A 16,931-nucleotide genomic window follows, 5' to 3' on the forward strand; every position below is an offset into this window, starting at 1 on the left:
ATTTATATAGTTATTTTACATATCATCTCCTGTACGTAAAGTACCATAAAACGCAAACATGAACTTAGTATGGAGTACTGTCCAAGACTCTGTTTGCTGACCAGTGGCCGATTGGTGCTCTGTCCTTGATCTCTCCTGCGCCTCGTGATAGATATTTGTGGAAAGTATAACATTACAAGTACGGCAACTTACTGTACAGATAAGCCCATTCACATCCATTCGCAGGTTTCATTTGCGGAAGCCACGGATGGGAAAGCAGGTCCTGCGCCGTGGTCCGGTCCTCGGGCCTCCAGCGCAGCATTCTAGAAATGAAGTCTACAAACTGGGGCATTCCGTCGTCATCATCAATTTCTTTAGCCATAGAAACCAGGTCCTTTTTTCCGACGAGTTCGGGGAATTTGAATTGTCCTATAAAATCAGTTAGCTGCGTCTAAATAGGAACACAACTAGCATACCTTTAGCGTTAAAATACCGAGATGTTTCTTTTCCGCGGCCGAGAAGATCAGGTGGAGGGGGCCCCAGGAGGGAAATTATCTTGCCCAGATGGGCTTCGTCTGCTGAGCCTGAGCCGCACGAGTCCGGTGGTATGTCAAAGGGACCGCGGCCATAGGACAGGTCCCAAAGCTGATAGACTATTAGTGGTGATACGATTATGAGAACGAGGTCTTTTACCATAACTCCCAAGTTCCAAACGTCAACACTGTAGCTCCAGTCGCCCCCGAGACAAACTTCCGGGGCCCGATATCCCTCTGGCTGGATGCAGTGGCTGTTCGGGGGCCCGTCACCGCGCACGGCAAGCCCAAAGTCAGTTATTACCGATCTACCCAATTCGTCGGGCGATAGTCCCCAGTAATTCCGAGATAGGTATATGTCCCGACCGTCCAGGTTTCCGTGGAGAGGGATTGTTCATCTCATCTTGTGCGACCGATTCCAGGATAGACAGGTTGCGTAGGGCCAGTAAGATGTTATCGGACTTGAGATCTTGTTTGTCCGTTAACTGTGACCGATTCTAGGGGTCGGTTGAATGACTAGGTACCTGTGTGAATAACGTGGCATTCGGTGTGGATATACTGTAGTCCTTCTAGTATGAGTTTAGACACCGGTTTCAAGACGTCGAGAGGGATGATGTTTCCTTCAAAACGACGCTTCAGCATCCAGAGTGGTTCACAAAGTGCATCGAAGACCATGCAAATATGAGTGCCGCCCGGGCTAGCAACACGGAACGAGTCTAACAAGGTGGCGACAAAGTTGCGGCCTGGATGCTGGGTGTTTGCTTTAGTTATATGCTCAGTAATGCGGAGTTCCTTCTCCGCGGATTCTTGAGACTCATAATTGTTTGCGTTAACTTTAATGGCCACATATCGGGGCCGATGCCATCGCCACCTATGACATAGTGAGACAAGGCTTGAATATATTCTCAGGTAGTCTTCACATACTGGTGGAGGTCGCGTGCTAGCCATACTGTCGAACTTGTTCCCCAGCCTATTTTGGCGGCCACTTGGTATCGGTTGTTGAGTATCTCATAAAGACGTACAGGATAAAAGTGCTGAGGCTTATAATGGGCCGTGTGCTCTTCCTCGACCAGATCTGCCGTAGGGAGTAATTTTGCTGGGAGATGGGAGGGTTTGCAGGGAACGGACTGAATAACTCTTCTAAGAGACATGGCCACAAAGAAATGAGTAAGTCACTCGCTGGCGACTAAGTATGCCGACACATAACTCTCTCGTTGATTACTATCTCACCGCCTAGTTTATTACCGCCTTCTTGAAGCATTTACTAATTTTAACTTCTCTTTTAATTTCTACACAACCTTGGAACGTATACACTTTATAATGGTGTACCTAGGTACCCTATAAAGATTCACCCCTAAACTACCGGCCAAGAGATCTGCCAATTTTCTTCAAATTCAATTCAGGTTCAATTCACTGTTGTGGTGTGTCACCTGACCCTACATGATAGGACTGTAGTCTCCTCTCCCTCTTCTTCTTTTCCCTTCTCCCTTAGGAGGAGTTAGCAGTTACTAATGTAATTGCTCTCTCTCTTCTCCTAGCTTCCTATTAGGTTATAAGTCCTACTATTAAACTAATTAAGCTAGACTTATACTAGTTAGTTAGTTATATTCGTAACCTTTCTATTACTTTAGCTAGTTAACTAGTTCGAGTGCTGAGAAAACGCACGTTATGTCTACAGGGTGTCTAAGTACCTTTTGTATAGGTAAGTCATACAAAAGATACATAATTTACAGATCTTGCATCCTGTGAGAATCTGGTATCTAGTTGGGCGCTTGGCACGGCTATCTACCATTAATCCTTCAGGGCAAAAAAGAAGGTCGTGCCCGGGATCGAACCGGGATTGCTGGTATCAGAAACCAGAGTGATGAGCCATTACACTACACAACCGAAATTTTTGATTAGAGGGAGGTAGATGAGAATGAGAAAGTAGATGAAGAAATAGATGAGCAAGTTGATGAGCAAGTAGATCATAAGAAGCACATTGGGGTGATGTTGTGGTATGTAGATGTAGATGTATGATGTACAGATATAGGAGGAAAGGTGGGATAATGTGACACTGGGAGATAATTCAAACTGCTTGAAGTGTAATAAGAATGTTATACAACTACTACAATGGTACAATATCTGGATGTCTTTTCAATAAAAGTACAAGTAGACCAATATATCCATATCCACCTCAGAATAGATTTATCGAGGAATGTAGGAGAAGTGGCTCTATTATAAGCAAGCACGGTAGCCCAGATACCGACTCTTACAAATCTTTAGGGACTACCTAGGTAGGTCGTAATTAGGATAGACCAAGGGTTGGATTGTACCACGGCCGGACATCCGGCAAATGGCAAAATTGATATTCATGAAACTCAAAACAGGACACAGCATGTCGGATAGTACATGCCCTGCCCATAAAATATTGTACACATTATCCAATTGAAAAACAACCAAGCGAAAGATGCCCACGCATCATATGTTTTCCTTTGACCGACGCCGATATGCTTCCACAGTTTCAAAAGAGGGAGTCCGAGTCGCGTCACCGGAGGTATAAAAGGCGTGATGATTTTACATACTGCGCGAAGTTAGATGATGTTCATTCGGTTGATCTCGATGCAAACGTGTCGGGTTGGCTCGACTTACGGAGGAAGGAGGAACTCTCCGAAGCTGGAGTGGAGGAACGCAATGCCGGCCTAAAACAGATATCGTCAGTTTCATGGATTACAATGGGATGTTGAAATTGTTGATTAGCCAAGACGTACACCGAAGATGACGATGCTGCGGACAATGGTCTTGTTCTCGGGGTTGGTAGCCTCGTCGTAGAGGGTGCTGGCGAAGCCCTTCTGGGGGCGAGAGCCGGAGGGAACGATGCGCTGGTTGGGTGCCATTTTGTATGTGATGTGAGAGGCGAAGGTAAAGGGTTTATGTTGATGTTGATGTTGGAGTGATGATCGAACGTCGAGAAATCTGCGGTCTCGGAACGCTTGGCGTCACTGCGTCTTTAGCTCTTATTGGCCACCGTATTACTTTTGCCCGCGCAGCGAAGGACGATGCGACAGCGTCGTCTTGCCTTTCCTTTATATTTATATTTTGCTCCCTGCTGTTTTGAAGGTTTCTCTCCGTTTCTCTCTCCCAACCAATCTCATTTGATATACCAGCGCGTTAGAGATTGGTTGCTTTCACACTATCCACCTACCAGGCGTTTTAGCCGTAGCAACCATGACGAACGTCGATGAGCTCTTTAAAGTGAGTTCCAAGTTTGTCTACTTAACGAAGGCATATCTGACGCGCAAAGAAACCATCTGTCACAGGGAACGCTAAGCGCAAGTTCGAGCCTGTCCAAGATCCAAGTACGCCCTTTCCCCGCAAACGCGCTGGTCGCAAATCCTGACGATACCCAACAGATGAGGTCTACAAATCAGCAAAATTAGATGCAAGTGGGGATGTGAGATCAAAGGGGAAAGCCCCCGCCGTGGAGGACGAGATTGACGACGGTGAAGCGGGACCCGAGCTTCCTCCAGACTTCGAGGAGGATGTCCCAGACGACGAGGAGGGCCGCTTCTTTGGCGGTGGAATGGAGCAGAAGACAGCTCAAGCAATGGAATACATTGACCAACAAGAGGAAGACGAAGCTCCGGTATGGCAGTTGTGGTACACAGTATATAAGGTTGTCTAGGTGCTGACAGTGCTCATTTAGCCCGAGAAGTTCGACTCTGCGTGGGTGCGCCGCTTCGCATTGAATTTCGAGAAGAAGATCTCCAAGAATGCTGAACTACGAGCAAAATTCGAGAGTGATCCGCAAAAGTAAGTGGATGCCGGAAGAGCTGTATGTACTAGGTGCTAATTATGCTGCAGGTTCATGGCCTCCGAGGCCGACCTGGATACTGAAATCAAAGGCTTGTCCATCCTGTCTGAGCATTCTGATCTATACGAGGAATTTGCCAAGATGGGATGCGTCGCATCTTTAACATCTCTCTTGTCGCATGAAAATGCCGACATTGCAATTGATGTCGTCCAGATAATCAATGAATTGACAGACGAGGATGTGGAGGCAGAGCAAGAACAATGGGATGCTCTTGTTAACGCAATGGTATGTTGTGGCAAGGTACTATCAGTAACAACGCTAACTACGAATAGATGGAGGCCGATCTCATCGAATTGCTCGCTCAAAATCTCTCCCGACTTGATGAAGGGTCTGAGACAGATCGAGCGGGAGTATACTATGTGCTAGGCGAGTATCCCATTTTAATTCAAAATGGGAGGATTTGCTAACTAAATACAGGTGTAATGGAAAACCTGGCCTCCCAGACATCACATGCGGAGAAAATCGGACAGGACGCTGCAATCTTGCCCTGGATCTTGTCCCGTATTCAGCGAAAAGAAGCGGCGGTCAGCCAAAACAAACAATATGCTGCAGAAATACTGGCAATCCTTTTACAGTCTACCCCAAAGAATCGCACGAAGTTTATTGAACTCGACGGCATCGATATCCTTCTCCAGCTGCTTAGTGCGTACCGCAAACGGGACCCAGCTAAGGACTCCGACGAGGAAGAATACGTGGAGAATCTCTTTGACGCTTTGATCTGTCTTGTTGAGGAAGATGCGGGGAAAGACAAATTCTTGGAGGCTGAAGGAGTTGAGCTTGCGCTGATCATGCTTAAGGAAGGCAAGTTCAGTAAGCCACGTGCGTTGAGAGTTCTTGACCACGCCTTGGGCGGAGTTGGGGGTGCACCGGCCTGCGAGAGGTTGGTCGAGGCAGCTGGCCTGAAGACAGTTTTCGGAATGTTCCTGAAAAAGGTACGCTCAGTCTCTCACAGTCAAATTGCGTTGTGCTAATATCCATCCAGCAAGAGGGTCAAACCATTGAACATTTCTTGGGAATCTTTGCCTCTCTTCTCCGTCTTCTGCCCGGTGGTTCGGCTACTCGCATCCGGACGTTGGTCAAGTTTATGGAGAAGGACTACGCGAGGATCGAGAAGCTCGTCAATCTCCGGCGCGAGTATGCCGCACGCGTGTCACCCGTCGAACAAGCCATCGAAAAAGAGCGCAGAACGTTTGACAAAGAGGAACGAGAACTTATGGCTGGCGAATGGTTGTCGAGACGGCTGGACGCAGGTCTGTTCTCATTGCAGGTACGATTTCTCTTCTTTGCTGGCAAGGCTATTCGCTAACTGTTCCAGACAATTGATGTTATTTTGGCATGGCTCATTGCCGAAGATGATGGAGCGAAGAAGAAGATCGTCTCACTTCTTGCGGACCGTGACGAAGATTTGTCCCTAATCCGCGGCACATTGCAAGGTGAGTAACCCACATCGCCATACTAGTCGGAGCTAACCCGAGTAGAACAAATCGAAGGTCTCGGCGAGGATGAAACGGGCCATAAGGACTTGAAGGACATGCTGAGCACTATTTTGCAGTTTGTTTGAACGACGACGGAATTGTAATATACCATAATATCATTTTTGTCAACAAACCACATCCGCAAGGTCCACACCTAGGAGTCAACATTCATAGAGATCCCACTAAGAGATATTATGTCGTTTGGATTGAATGTATAGCTCTCATAGACCTCAATCCCGTCACTTGTCGACTGAGCATGGTGCTTCCAGAAATTACCACTGAAATGAGAGTTGGAAGATTGTAGGATAGGCACCAAGGTGAATTCAATTCCGAACAGAAATATTCAACAGAAATATTCAAACAGGATTCTATAAATTCAATGTGAAGTGAGAAAATGGGGTTGTGCCTAGGGGTTGTCGAGGAACGCGCGTAGAATGCGTTTGTCGCTATATACATTCTTGTATGGGTAGATAAAACTCAGTTCTTGCGACACGTCTCCAATCCTCACGGCCCAATACAATCCATACAGTTTGACAACAACAGTTTTGACGACATACGTGGTTCTATAGCCATGTATTCCTTCATCATGATCTCTAAATTATATTTGGCGGTCAGTAGAAATCACGTGCAGCCTGCATTTCAACATCGTAAGGGCGGTGATACAAAGTCACGTGTAAACCACCCCATCGAGACTAGCGCCTGGCTGAGAAGCATCCAAACGTCTGGAGATCAGTCCCTTCATCGGAATATTGTCGGGGAGCCTCTCATTCATCCCCCCAGTTTGTCAGCCTTGCCTTTTGCATCTGTCTCTGACTTCTTGACTTCTTACTACCCCCAATTTCAGAAACTGACAGGCGGGCGTTGCAGCGCGTTGGGCGATTCTTGCGGAGTTGCTCCCACGCCGACGCGCCTTGCGCTTTTTTTTGTTTCCTGTTCCTCCTCTCTTCATTATTTAATCAATATCTAACCCCAGTTCACCGCAATCATGGCGGACTACGACGAGACATATGAGGAAGAATTTTACGATGAGGCGGATGAGGGCATCACCTCCGAGGATTGCTGGACGGTGATTTCGTCCTTTTTCGACTCGAAGGGTCTCGTCTCTCAGCAGCTAGACTCCTTCGATGAATTCATCTCCTCGACGATGCAGGAGCTTGTGGAGGAGCAAGGCCAGGTGGTCCTCGACCAGACTCTCCCCCCTCCGAAGACGAAATCGAGCCGGTCGTTGTGCGTCGTTACGAGCTCAAATTTGGCACTGTCATGCTTTCGCGCCCATCCGTTACAGAAGGCGATGGCGCGACCACGATCATGTTGCCTCAGGAAGCTCGTCTACGAAACCTCACTTACGCTTCCCCACTTTACCTCGGTGTCACAAAGAAGATCATGGAAGGTCGTGAGAGGATCGGCAAGCCCAACAACAACAATGACGATGATGATAATGATGGCGAAACGGATGCAAAGGCTCAAGGCACATACCTCGAGTGGAAAACGAAGCAGCTGCCCCAGGAGCAGATGAAGGAGGAGACAGTCTTCATTGGAAAGATGCCCATTATGCTGAAATCTAAATACTGTATCCTCAAGGATTTGAACGAAGCCTCACTTTATGCTTGGAACGAGTGTCCCTACGACTCTGGTGGTTACTTCGTCATTAACGGCAGTGAGAAGGTTTTGATCGCACAGGAGCGCAGTGCGGGCAACATCGTCCAAGTCTTCAAGAAGGCACCCCCCAGCCCGACACCATACATTGCCGAAATTCGAAGTGCGGTCGAGAAGGGCTCGCGCATGCTTTCGTCGCTTACTTTGAAGCTTTTTGCCAAGGGTGACAGCGCCAAAGGAGGATTTGGCCCGACTATTCGCTCGACGCTTCCATACGTTAAGGCCGATATTCCAATCGTCGTCGTTTTCCGTGCGCTGGGCGTCGTTTCCGACGAAGATATCCTCAACCACATTTGCTATGACCGCAATGATACCCCCATGCTGGAGATGCTGAAGCCGTGTATCGAGGAGGGTTTTGTCATCCAGGACCGTGAAGTTGCCCTGGATTTCATTGCCAAGCGTGGATCCTCACAGTCGAACCTGAATCACGATCGTCGTGTGCGCTACGCCCGTGATATTATGCAAAAGGAATTGCTGCCTCACATTTCGCAGAGCGAGGGCAGTGAAACTCGCAAAGCTTTCTTCCTTGGATATATGGTGCACCGACTTCTTCAGTGTGCTTTGGGTCGCCGTGATGTCGACGACCGTGATCACTTCGGAAAGAAGCGACTCGATTTGGCTGGACCGCTTTTGGCCAGTCTTTTCCGGACTCTTTTCACCCGAGTCACAAAGGATCTTCAGCGTTATGTGCAGCGATGCGTTGAGACCAATCGCGAAATTTATCTCAACATTGGCATTAAGGCTAGCACCCTTACCGGTGGATTGAAGTATGCTCTTGCTACTGGTAACTGGGGCGAGCAGAAGAAGGCGGCTTCCGCCAAGGCTGGTGTGTCCCAGGTGCTGAGTCGTTACACATTTGCTTCCTCCTTATCTCACTTGCGCCGAACCAACACACCCATTGGCAGAGATGGAAAGATTGCCAAACCCCGCCAACTCCATAATACTCATTGGGGCCTGGTCTGCCCGGCCGAGACACCTGAAGGTCAAGCCTGTGGTTTGGTCAAGAACCTGGCACTCATGTGTTACATCACAGTTGGTACACCTGCCGAGCCCATCGTGGACTTCATGATTCAACGCAACATGGAAGTCCTCGAGGAGTTTGAACCGCAAGTGACACCCAACGCGACAAAGGTGTTTGTCAATGGTGTCTGGGTGGGTATTCACCGGGACCCTTCGCATCTTGTTACTACGATGCAGAATCTGCGTCGACGAAACATGATCTCCCACGAAGTCAGTTTGATTCGTGACATTCGTGAACGGGAGTTCAAAATCTTCACTGATACTGGACGTGTCTGTCGGCCACTGTTCGTTATTGATAACGACCCCAAGAGTGAGAACTCGGGTGGATTGGTCCTTAACAAGGACCACATTCGGAAGCTCGAGTCCGACAAAGACTTGCCAACAGACTTGGGCCCAGAAGAACGCCGTGAACAATACTTCGGATGGGATGGTCTGGTGCGTTCTGGAGCAGTGGAGTATGTCGACGCCGAAGAAGAAGAAACTATCATGATTGTCATGACCCCCGAGGACCTCGAGATCTCTCGTCAGCTTCAGGCTGGTTACGCCCTGCCAGAAGACGAAACCAGCGACCCCAACAAGCGTGTTCGGTCGATTCTCAGCCAGCGTGCCCACACCTGGACACACTGCGAAATTCACCCTAGTATGATCTTGGGTGTTTGTGCCAGTATTATTCCTTTCCCGGATCACAACCAGTCGCCGCGTAACACCTATCAGTCTGCCATGGGTAAACAAGCCATGGGTGTTTTCTTGACGAACTTTTCCCAGCGCATGGAGACTATGGCCAACATTCTGTACTACCCACAAAAGCCCTTGGCCACCACTCGGTCCATGGAGTTCCTGCGTTTCCGAGAGTTGCCCGCCGGTCAGAACGCTATTGTCGCTATTGCAACCTATTCTGGTTACAACCAGGAAGATTCCGTTATCATGAACCAGAGCAGTATCGATCGTGGTCTGTTCCGCAGTCTCTTCTACCGTACCTACGCGGATACTGAGAAGATGGTGGGACTGCAAGTTGTCGAGAGATTCGAGAAACCCATGCGGATTGACACCCTTGGCATGCGCAAGGGTACCTATGACAAGCTGGACGAGGACGGTATCGTTGCTCCCGGTGTGCGTGTCTCTGGAGAGGACATTATTATTGGAAAGACAGCTCCCTTGGCTGCTGATGCAGAGGAACTCGGTCAGCGTACTAAGTCACACACCAAGATTGATGTGTCGACGCCTCTGCGTAGTACCGAGAACGGTATCGTTGATCAGGTGTTGATCTCCACTGGTAACGATGACCTGAAGTTCGTCAAGGTTCGCATGCGTACCACCAAGATCCCCCAGATTGGTGACAAGTTCGCCTCTCGTCACGGTCAGAAGGGTACCATTGGTATCACCTACCGACAGGAGGACATGCCTTTTACTCGGGAAGGTGTCGTTCCCGATTTGATTATTAACCCCCACGCCATTCCGTCCCGTATGACCATTGCCCATTTGATCGAATGTCAGCTCAGCAAGGTTTCCGCTCTTCGTGGATTCGAGGGTGATGCTACTCCTTTCACTGATGTTACTGTCGACTCTGTCTCCCGCCTGTTGCGTGAGCACGGCTACCAGTCGCGTGGTTTCGAGGTCATGTTTAACGGCCACACTGGTCGCAAGATGGTGGCGCAAGTGTTCCTGGGTCCCACATACTACCAGCGTCTGCGTCACATGGTCGACGACAAGATCCACGCTCGTGCTCGTGGTCCTACTCAGATTCTGACTCGCCAGCCTGTGGAAGGTCGTGCCCGTGACGGTGGTCTCCGTTTCGGAGAGATGGAACGTGATTGTATGATCGCCCATGGTGCTAGTGCTTTCCTGAAGGAGCGTCTCTTTGACGTTTCTGATCCGTTCCGTGTTCATATTTGCGACGATTGTGGCCTGATGACACCAGTTGCGTAAGTTCAACCCCTACTTTGTTGGCTTTGCGTTGCACAGAAAACTAACCGTCTCTATAGGAAACTGAAGAAGGGCCTTTTCGAGTGTCGTCTTTGCAACAACAAGCACCGTATCTCGCAAGTCCATATCCCCTACGCCGCCAAGCTGTTGTTCCAAGAGCTGGCCTCCATGAACATTGCCGCTCGGATGTTCACCGATCGCTCTGGGGTTTCGGTGCGTTGATTTACGGTTGCTCTCTTCACATTTGTACTTTAATGATCTTGCTGGAAAAATGCGCATCTGCTTGGCCTGTTTCGCGGCGTCTCGGAGGATCGTTGGCCATCGCATTACAATAACCGGTCCTACATACTTGAATTGAAACACTTTTTGTGTGATTTTTGTCACTGCTCCTAGTTCTGTAGGTAGAGTTGATGCCCCAGCATGTTCAGCACAGCTATACCCATTTCTGTTGTAATATGTCTAACCCTCACTTAACTATCTTGTCTCCTGTGGCCATACATTCGAATCAACTCGGATATCTAGTCGGGACTCGTAGTTACAATTACAAGAATCCTCAATCTACAATACACATGGACGCAGGTCATATCTCATTATTCATTGGTATCTCAGAGTAAGACCTAAACCAAAGCATGAACAAGTCCATGACATCGGAAGGATGTTCTTCGGTTAACGAGATACCGTTTTTCATCTTGGTCAGACCTCCTTGGATCCAGGAGGCTCAGGACAGATCTTGTCGTCTTATGGCTTGTGCTGGTCAGATCGGAACTTGACCGGTTCAAGATAAGCTTGTCGGAGTGAGTCCACGAGGCTGGATTTTGATGATCCAGGGTGGATGTTGTCTGCATCGAAATAACTGTGTGTTGTAATCGATGGCTTCTTCTTCTTCTTCTGCTTCTTCCCCTTCTTTCTCCTCCCCTCTCACCACACAATCCTCATCCCCGCCCAACCGCAGTGCGAAACCAGTCAACGCACAGCCCGGGCTGTTTTTGGTATTTTTATATCATTTTCACAAAATCAAACAAACGCAATGACCAAGTCTCACCAGACCAGAACAAGTCAAGCGAAAGAACAAATAGAGCAAAGAATAACCTAGCAAGGTCCCAGGAACCCGCCACATAATAACACATCTACCGACGAACGACAATCCCCTGACGACGAACAGCGTTACGAGCACGGGAGTACTCCTCATCACTCTCATACTCAGACTCAGAGCAGCTATCATCCGAAGACTCGACGTATCCACAGCGCGAACCACCACAGTCAAGCTTAACACGGTCACCCTTGCGGGTGATACCGTAGCGCTCGCAGCGACAGTGGACAGGCGGCTCACTCATAGACGAGAGCGAGGAAGGCGAAGTCGAGCCCGACGACGACCGCGACGAAAGAGATGACCCCGCAGAGCTGGGCGGGCTGTTCGAGTACGAGTACTCATCTGACAGACGGGAGCCCGCGAAGCGACGGGTGAGGTCGTCGACGGTTGGAGCGAAGTCTGCTTCGCGGAGTTGGCGGGAGGCGTAGTGCTTTGTTGGCTTTGGGTGCTGGATGCGCGAGGGGGACAGGGCGCGGCCCGTGGCAATGTTACCGCGGCTGGTCTTTGGTGCGGATGATCGGGTGCTGGGCTTGCCGCCGGGAACATCGAGGATGTTGAGCTTGCGGCCGGTGGTGGGCTCCACGGTGTATTCGACGGCTGGGTCGTGCGATACGTGGTACCCGTCCATCATGTAGTAGTACCAGTAGCGGCCTCCGAGTTGGAGCATTGAGGTCTGGAAGCGGAACTTGCCGACCCAGGCGCCGGGCTTTTCTTCGCTGGAGAGCGGGATCTGACGTTGGTAGTTGTCCCATGAACCGACCAGGTGGACGGTCTTGACGTTGGACGAGGTCCGGAGGGAGAACTTGAGTTGAACGGCGGCCATGACGAATCAAATGTAGACACAAAAAAATTGGAATTTAAAAAAGTTGTCGGTGCAAAAGATCAAGAGTATCGTATAGAGCTAGAACAACCTAAAACTACCGGAGTTTTGGATTGTCAAAGTTGATTGGGAAATATTGGACTCTTTGTTGATCTTTGGGGAACCGGTCCGACAAAGAAAAGAAGAATAATCGAGCGAGATTATATTAAAAGTTGAGTTTGTTGTAGATATTCTGTTGAACAGCGAAATCAAGTCGACCGGCGACAAGTAAAACTGTTAATAGTTGTAAAATTCGAGGGAAATCCGTAGCAAGGCAGAATCTCAAAGAGCACAGCTCGTTTGAGAGTAAAAAGAGTAAAAAAATTAGAATAGTATAGAAGATAAAGAAAGAAAAATAGGCCCAGGCAACCAGTGCTCAGGATCACTCGAATATGGCAGATAAACACAACAAACGCTCGCTGAAGAAAAAAAAAGAGAGAAGAAATCCGCCTTGAGGTGGCTATGGCATTCTTTTAAGCAGGTCGATTCGATCAGCAGTGCAGAATCCATACTGGAGGTGAGCGGGTAATTGACGATGTTGGTTGGTTCGATGCAGGTTGGACTGTGATGTGCTGCCCTCCTGGCCGTGGCCAATGACTGACCGGGATTTAACGCTGGTGCTCGGACCAGAAGAGGAGAGAGTTTTGCTGTACGGAGTACGAAAGGGCCATTGTCCAAGCAGCTTTAGAGATTAGAAGTCTGAAGAAGTTGTCAGCCTCATTAATTGTGGAGGGAGTATGTGTTGTCATGTCTAGAGTTTGTGAGGTGAGGTGAGCCTTGGAGGGTCGATAGCCGAGATGAGATCGGACCCTCTCAACCCCTCATCTTCGTACGATGTTGTAGATAGGTTCTGGAGGTATGGGGGAATGACCAACACAGAGACCTGGTAAAATTAAAGACCTGATTTCAAAAGGATGCTGGTGTGTGTTAATGTACTCCCCGAGATTAAAATATCCGAGTCAAGGACGTCACGGTCCTTCCTAATTAAAAATCCGCCAAGACTAAGACGCGGGATGAGATGCATTAGGCCCTATTCAGTCAGAGATAGGTCTGCCCAGGTTAATTGGACAGGGATGATTGACAAGGATGAACATGGACGTTCGAGGACGATGATTGTGCCATGTGGAAGTGCCGACTTTCCCTTTCCGCCTTTTCGGCATTTGACTCTGTCACCTCCTCTCTGCCTTTGTCTTCTTAATCTTCTTTCTCTCTTTCTCTCTTTCTGAGATCAAAAAGAAAGAAAGAAAAAAAAAAAAAAAAACAGACATTTCAGTAAAGAACATGCGACCGGTGGATGTCCTTATTTCTCTAATTGGTTCAATCCTTCAATCCTTCTGCAACGGTCAAGGTGGATAAAATATATTAAGGACAAGGGGGCAATCGTAAGGCCGTTGGTCGATCCATGAGACACTTGAAGCACTAAAGCTGGAAAGAGCCATGTATCCGTCTGGACCCTTGAAGGGTTCTTTTGTTTGATGGGTTCTTTTGTCTTTTCAGTCCACACAACGTCTTAAATAATGGAGTTCTTGTCTCGTATCTTCGAAATTGCACTTCCTTTCTTTGAGTACTTTTAGTTATGGACCAATCAATCGAGATTGTAAGTGAATTCTTTATAATCCGATTGATAGGAATCTAATATCAATAGGATCCGGTTTACTATGACCATGGACGTGACGACTATGTAGATAGTGACTTTGCTTCGTGGGTATACACACTAGGCTACTATCGATCATTCTAACCTAGACTGCAGTGAAACAACCTCTCTATCATCATCCGTCTATCGGGGAGTGTTTGAGAATGGAAGACGGTATGCATATGTTCGAATCTACCGAGGTCGAGTATTGACAAGATATCAGCTATCAGACTGTGAGGGAGGGTGCATCTTGGTACGTACCCCAATATCAACTCAACTATATGCCTTCTAATATTCCTCCAGGTGTCCATCTGACGAGCAACAATTTGAGAGTTTAGAGGCAGGGTGAGTTTATGATACCACTACACTAACACACACATACACACACCTACTAACTTAGTCAGCCATCTGCTGTGTATACTCCTAGACGCCGATACCGACAATCCACTCTACCAGGCACCACTGGAAGACCCCAAGGTATACACATACGCCCAGAAACAACAGAACCATAAAAGCCCCCACTGACCAAATGCAAGCAAATCCTGGATATCGGCACAGGCCGAGGCAACTGGGCCATGTAAGAGCACAACTTCCCCAACCCAAGAACACCGACTGACAAAATACAGCGATGTAGCTGACATATTCCCAAATGGCAAGCAAATTCATCCACACATATATCCTCATGCCACACAGACAGCAAGCTAACCAAACCAAGCAACCGTCAGAGGCGTAGACCTCTTCCCCCACCAGGAGACTGGCTCCCTCCAAACTGCATCATGGAAGTCGACGACGTCCTACAGGAATGGACCTGGCGACAGCCCTTCGACCTAATCCACATGCGCCAGCTAATAGGCGCCTTCACGCCCGTTGAATGGGACTGTCTATTCGCCCAGTGTTACAAGTAAGTCTAGTCCATCTCCCCTCATCTCAGCACTCAATATCAACCACAATCCTCCCTGCTCTCTGAATACCAATCTAACACCAAAGTAACAGAAACCTAATCCCAGGCGGCTGGATCGAACAAGTAGAAGGCGACCCCCGAATCCACTGCTCGGATTCCAGCATGTCCCCAGACTCAAGTATGGTCCAGTTCACCCAAGCGGTATTCCGCGCAGGACAGGAATGGAACCACCCCATCGACACACTGGACACGATGCGTGCTGCGATGGAAAAGGCTGGTTTTGTTGATATCCATGAGAAGTCGTATAGGTGGCCTGTTGGTCCGTGGGCGCGTGATCCTACACTTAAAGAAGCGGGGAGGTTGCATTATCATCAGTGGACGGCTGGTATGGAGGGTTGGGCCATGTATCTTCTCACTAAGTTTGGGGTTCCGACGCCGTGGACGAAGGAGGAGGTGTTGATTTTGTTGGCGAATGTTAGGAAGGAGTTGCAGGATCCGCATATTCATATGTGGCAGTATGCGTGAGTTCCCCCCTTTTGACTATGATGGAGTTGAGCTAACGTTACATAGGAGGAGAGTTTGGGGGAGGAAGCCTACGGCAGAAGAGGAGGAGGGAAAGGTGAAGAGTGAAGATACTGATGTTAAGTACCCTGCCATGTAGTCTGAGTTATTGTTAAGATCTATAGTTAGGGTAGGATAGGATCAGAAGCACACAATGTATTGTATTGTTGGTTGTTGCTGTTGTTGTTGTTAATGTTACAGATACTGGAGGAGAGATCTAAACTATGTAATCCAGACGCGGCTGGAGATTACACTCGGCCAAAAGATCATAGGGACAATCGGAACCTCCGATTGTCACTGCAGCGGTATATATACTATAGGCCCCTTAGCTAGGTGGAATGCAAATCTAGAGGCTGATAATCCATTTGTTGAATGCTGTCCAACGTGGTAAGTATCATAATAACCATGTAGAGCAAGCTGTTGGGATAAGAGAGAAGAATCTTGCTTGTTGAACTAGATGTATAGATCAACTGTGCCTGCTAGGTAACGAAACAGTCGTTTGAGAGCCTGTTTATGTTGAATACCTGGGTCTCTAGTACATTTTGCTAGCTAGATTGCTGCATATGAAATGTCACCTTTAGTAGTTACTATCAACTAGATAACCTTGCCTATCTTCTCTTGGTAGAGCTTATATTCGGCAGGCATTATAGTTGTAGTTGATGAGACTAATAGGTCTTTCTCATTGAACGGGGTAGCAACTGGCTTGTTTGCTTTGTATGCTATATTGCTAGAGAAGCGAAGTAATAAATTTCCTCTGCGGGAGAGCAATTGTAGATCCGTCGGTTGTAGATCTACTAGTTGCAGATATACTGCTTTCTTCGAAGGTGTAAGAATTAAGATATTACCAAGGTGCCTAAGCACGTAACTAGGCACCTTCGCAGGCTATTTGACTCACACTGAATGATCCGTATAAACTCGTTGGAAGCCTATTGACAATAGGCCGTTATGAAGAAGCATGCACCACTCCTGTGGGCTTTGCTCTAGGCCATAAACAGACTTTATAAGAGTCATGTTCTCGTGCAATTGTTGGAGATCTAAAGAGATCCTCGCTTGAATTTGCTTCGTTTTTCTGCAATTTGCCTCGCTCCGCCAGCTGCCCGATTTTCTGCTGGCTCAGTATAAATCGATTCCTTGGTGTCAGCACTAAGAAATGCAGTTTTGACATCAATATAATGGAGGAACCAATTCAGTGCGGCGGCAATTGTATAGAAGACTTTGAACGAGATAGGCTTTGCCACAACGGCATCAACCTTATGAAAATCGACATCCTTAATCTGATTGAAGCCTCGAGCAACAGGACGTTCTTTGTACCGACCATCGCCCTTCTTACTATCGAACACCCTACTGAGGGTAAGCGGTTTCCGCATTGTCTTGTTCGATTTGCGATCAACTACTCTCCATGTGCTGTTCTTGATCTGGGCTTTTAGCTCAATGTGGGCTGCAGCTAG

General features: G+C 48.1%; 6 protein-coding genes across 6 annotated transcripts; 3 read left to right on the top strand and 3 right to left on the bottom strand.

Moving 5' to 3' along the window:
• Nucleotides 1-172: 172 nt before the first annotated feature.
• On the bottom strand, nucleotides 173-1,663 carry N7516_009319 (uncharacterized protein; the record flags this gene model as incomplete). The annotated part of the gene is made up of 6 exons (XM_057222038.1): nucleotides 173-408; nucleotides 456-624; nucleotides 673-820; nucleotides 879-981; nucleotides 1,037-1,383; nucleotides 1,437-1,663. The coding sequence occupies 6 exons, from the start codon at nucleotides 1,661-1,663 to the stop codon at nucleotides 173-175; spliced, it is 1,230 nt and encodes a 409-aa protein (XP_057072310.1).
• A 1,304-nt stretch (nucleotides 1,664-2,967) lies between these two features.
• On the bottom strand, nucleotides 2,968-3,437 carry N7516_009320 (uncharacterized protein). Its single transcript, XM_057222039.1, has 3 exons — nucleotides 3,263-3,437; nucleotides 3,144-3,193; nucleotides 2,968-3,075 (listed from the first exon to the last, which is right to left on the bottom strand). The coding sequence occupies exons 1-3, from the start codon at nucleotides 3,386-3,388 to the stop codon at nucleotides 3,069-3,071; spliced, it is 183 nt and encodes a 60-aa protein (XP_057072311.1). The 5' UTR covers nucleotides 3,389-3,437; the 3' UTR covers nucleotides 2,968-3,068.
• A 282-nt stretch (nucleotides 3,438-3,719) lies between these two features.
• N7516_009321 (beta-catenin-like protein 1) lies at nucleotides 3,720-5,926 on the top strand (the record flags this gene model as incomplete). Its single annotated transcript, XM_057222040.1, has 10 exons — nucleotides 3,720-3,746; nucleotides 3,796-3,850; nucleotides 3,905-4,137; nucleotides 4,198-4,304; nucleotides 4,356-4,590; nucleotides 4,638-4,731; nucleotides 4,783-5,297; nucleotides 5,348-5,632; nucleotides 5,681-5,798; nucleotides 5,844-5,926. 10 exons carry the CDS (start codon nucleotides 3,720-3,722, stop codon nucleotides 5,924-5,926), a joined length of 1,752 nt encoding a protein of 583 aa, XP_057072312.1.
• An 899-nt stretch (nucleotides 5,927-6,825) lies between these two features.
• Nucleotides 6,826-10,800, top strand: N7516_009322 (DNA-directed RNA polymerase II subunit RPB2; the record flags this gene model as incomplete). Its single annotated transcript, XM_057222041.1, has 3 exons — nucleotides 6,826-7,014; nucleotides 7,059-10,438; nucleotides 10,499-10,800. 3 exons carry the CDS (start codon nucleotides 6,826-6,828, stop codon nucleotides 10,659-10,661), a joined length of 3,732 nt encoding a protein of 1,243 aa, XP_057072313.1. The 3' UTR covers nucleotides 10,662-10,800.
• A 766-nt stretch (nucleotides 10,801-11,566) lies between these two features.
• Nucleotides 11,567-12,352, bottom strand: esdC (GTP-binding protein EsdC; the record flags this gene model as incomplete). The annotated part of the gene is made up of 1 exon (XM_057222042.1): nucleotides 11,567-12,352. The coding sequence occupies one exon, from the start codon at nucleotides 12,350-12,352 to the stop codon at nucleotides 11,567-11,569; it is 786 nt and encodes a 261-aa protein (XP_057072314.1).
• Nucleotides 12,353-14,797: 2,445 nt separating this feature from the next.
• N7516_009324 (uncharacterized protein) lies at nucleotides 14,798-15,583 on the top strand (the record flags this gene model as incomplete). The annotated part of the gene is made up of 3 exons (XM_057222043.1): nucleotides 14,798-14,922; nucleotides 15,015-15,443; nucleotides 15,493-15,583. The coding sequence occupies 3 exons, from the start codon at nucleotides 14,798-14,800 to the stop codon at nucleotides 15,581-15,583; spliced, it is 645 nt and encodes a 214-aa protein (XP_057072315.1).
• Between the last annotated feature and the right edge of the window lie 1,348 nt (nucleotides 15,584-16,931).

Source organism: Penicillium verrucosum (genome assembly GCF_028828655.1).
Source record: "Penicillium verrucosum strain IBT 35672 chromosome Unknown utg000003l_segment0_segment0, whole genome shotgun sequence".
Taxonomy (NCBI): Eukaryota; Fungi; Ascomycota; class Eurotiomycetes; order Eurotiales; family Aspergillaceae; genus Penicillium; species Penicillium verrucosum.

Bases quoted from the DNA above. Each gene is read 5' to 3' on its own strand.
- N7516_009320 (XM_057222039.1), bottom strand. From the start codon at position 3,388: ATGGCACCCAACCAGCGCATCGTTCCCTCCGGCTCTCGCCCCCAGAAG. The intron at 3,194-3,262 runs GTACGTCTTGGC...TATCTGTTTTAG, and splicing joins GCAGCATCGTCATCTTCGGT to GCCGGCATTGCGTTCCTCCA.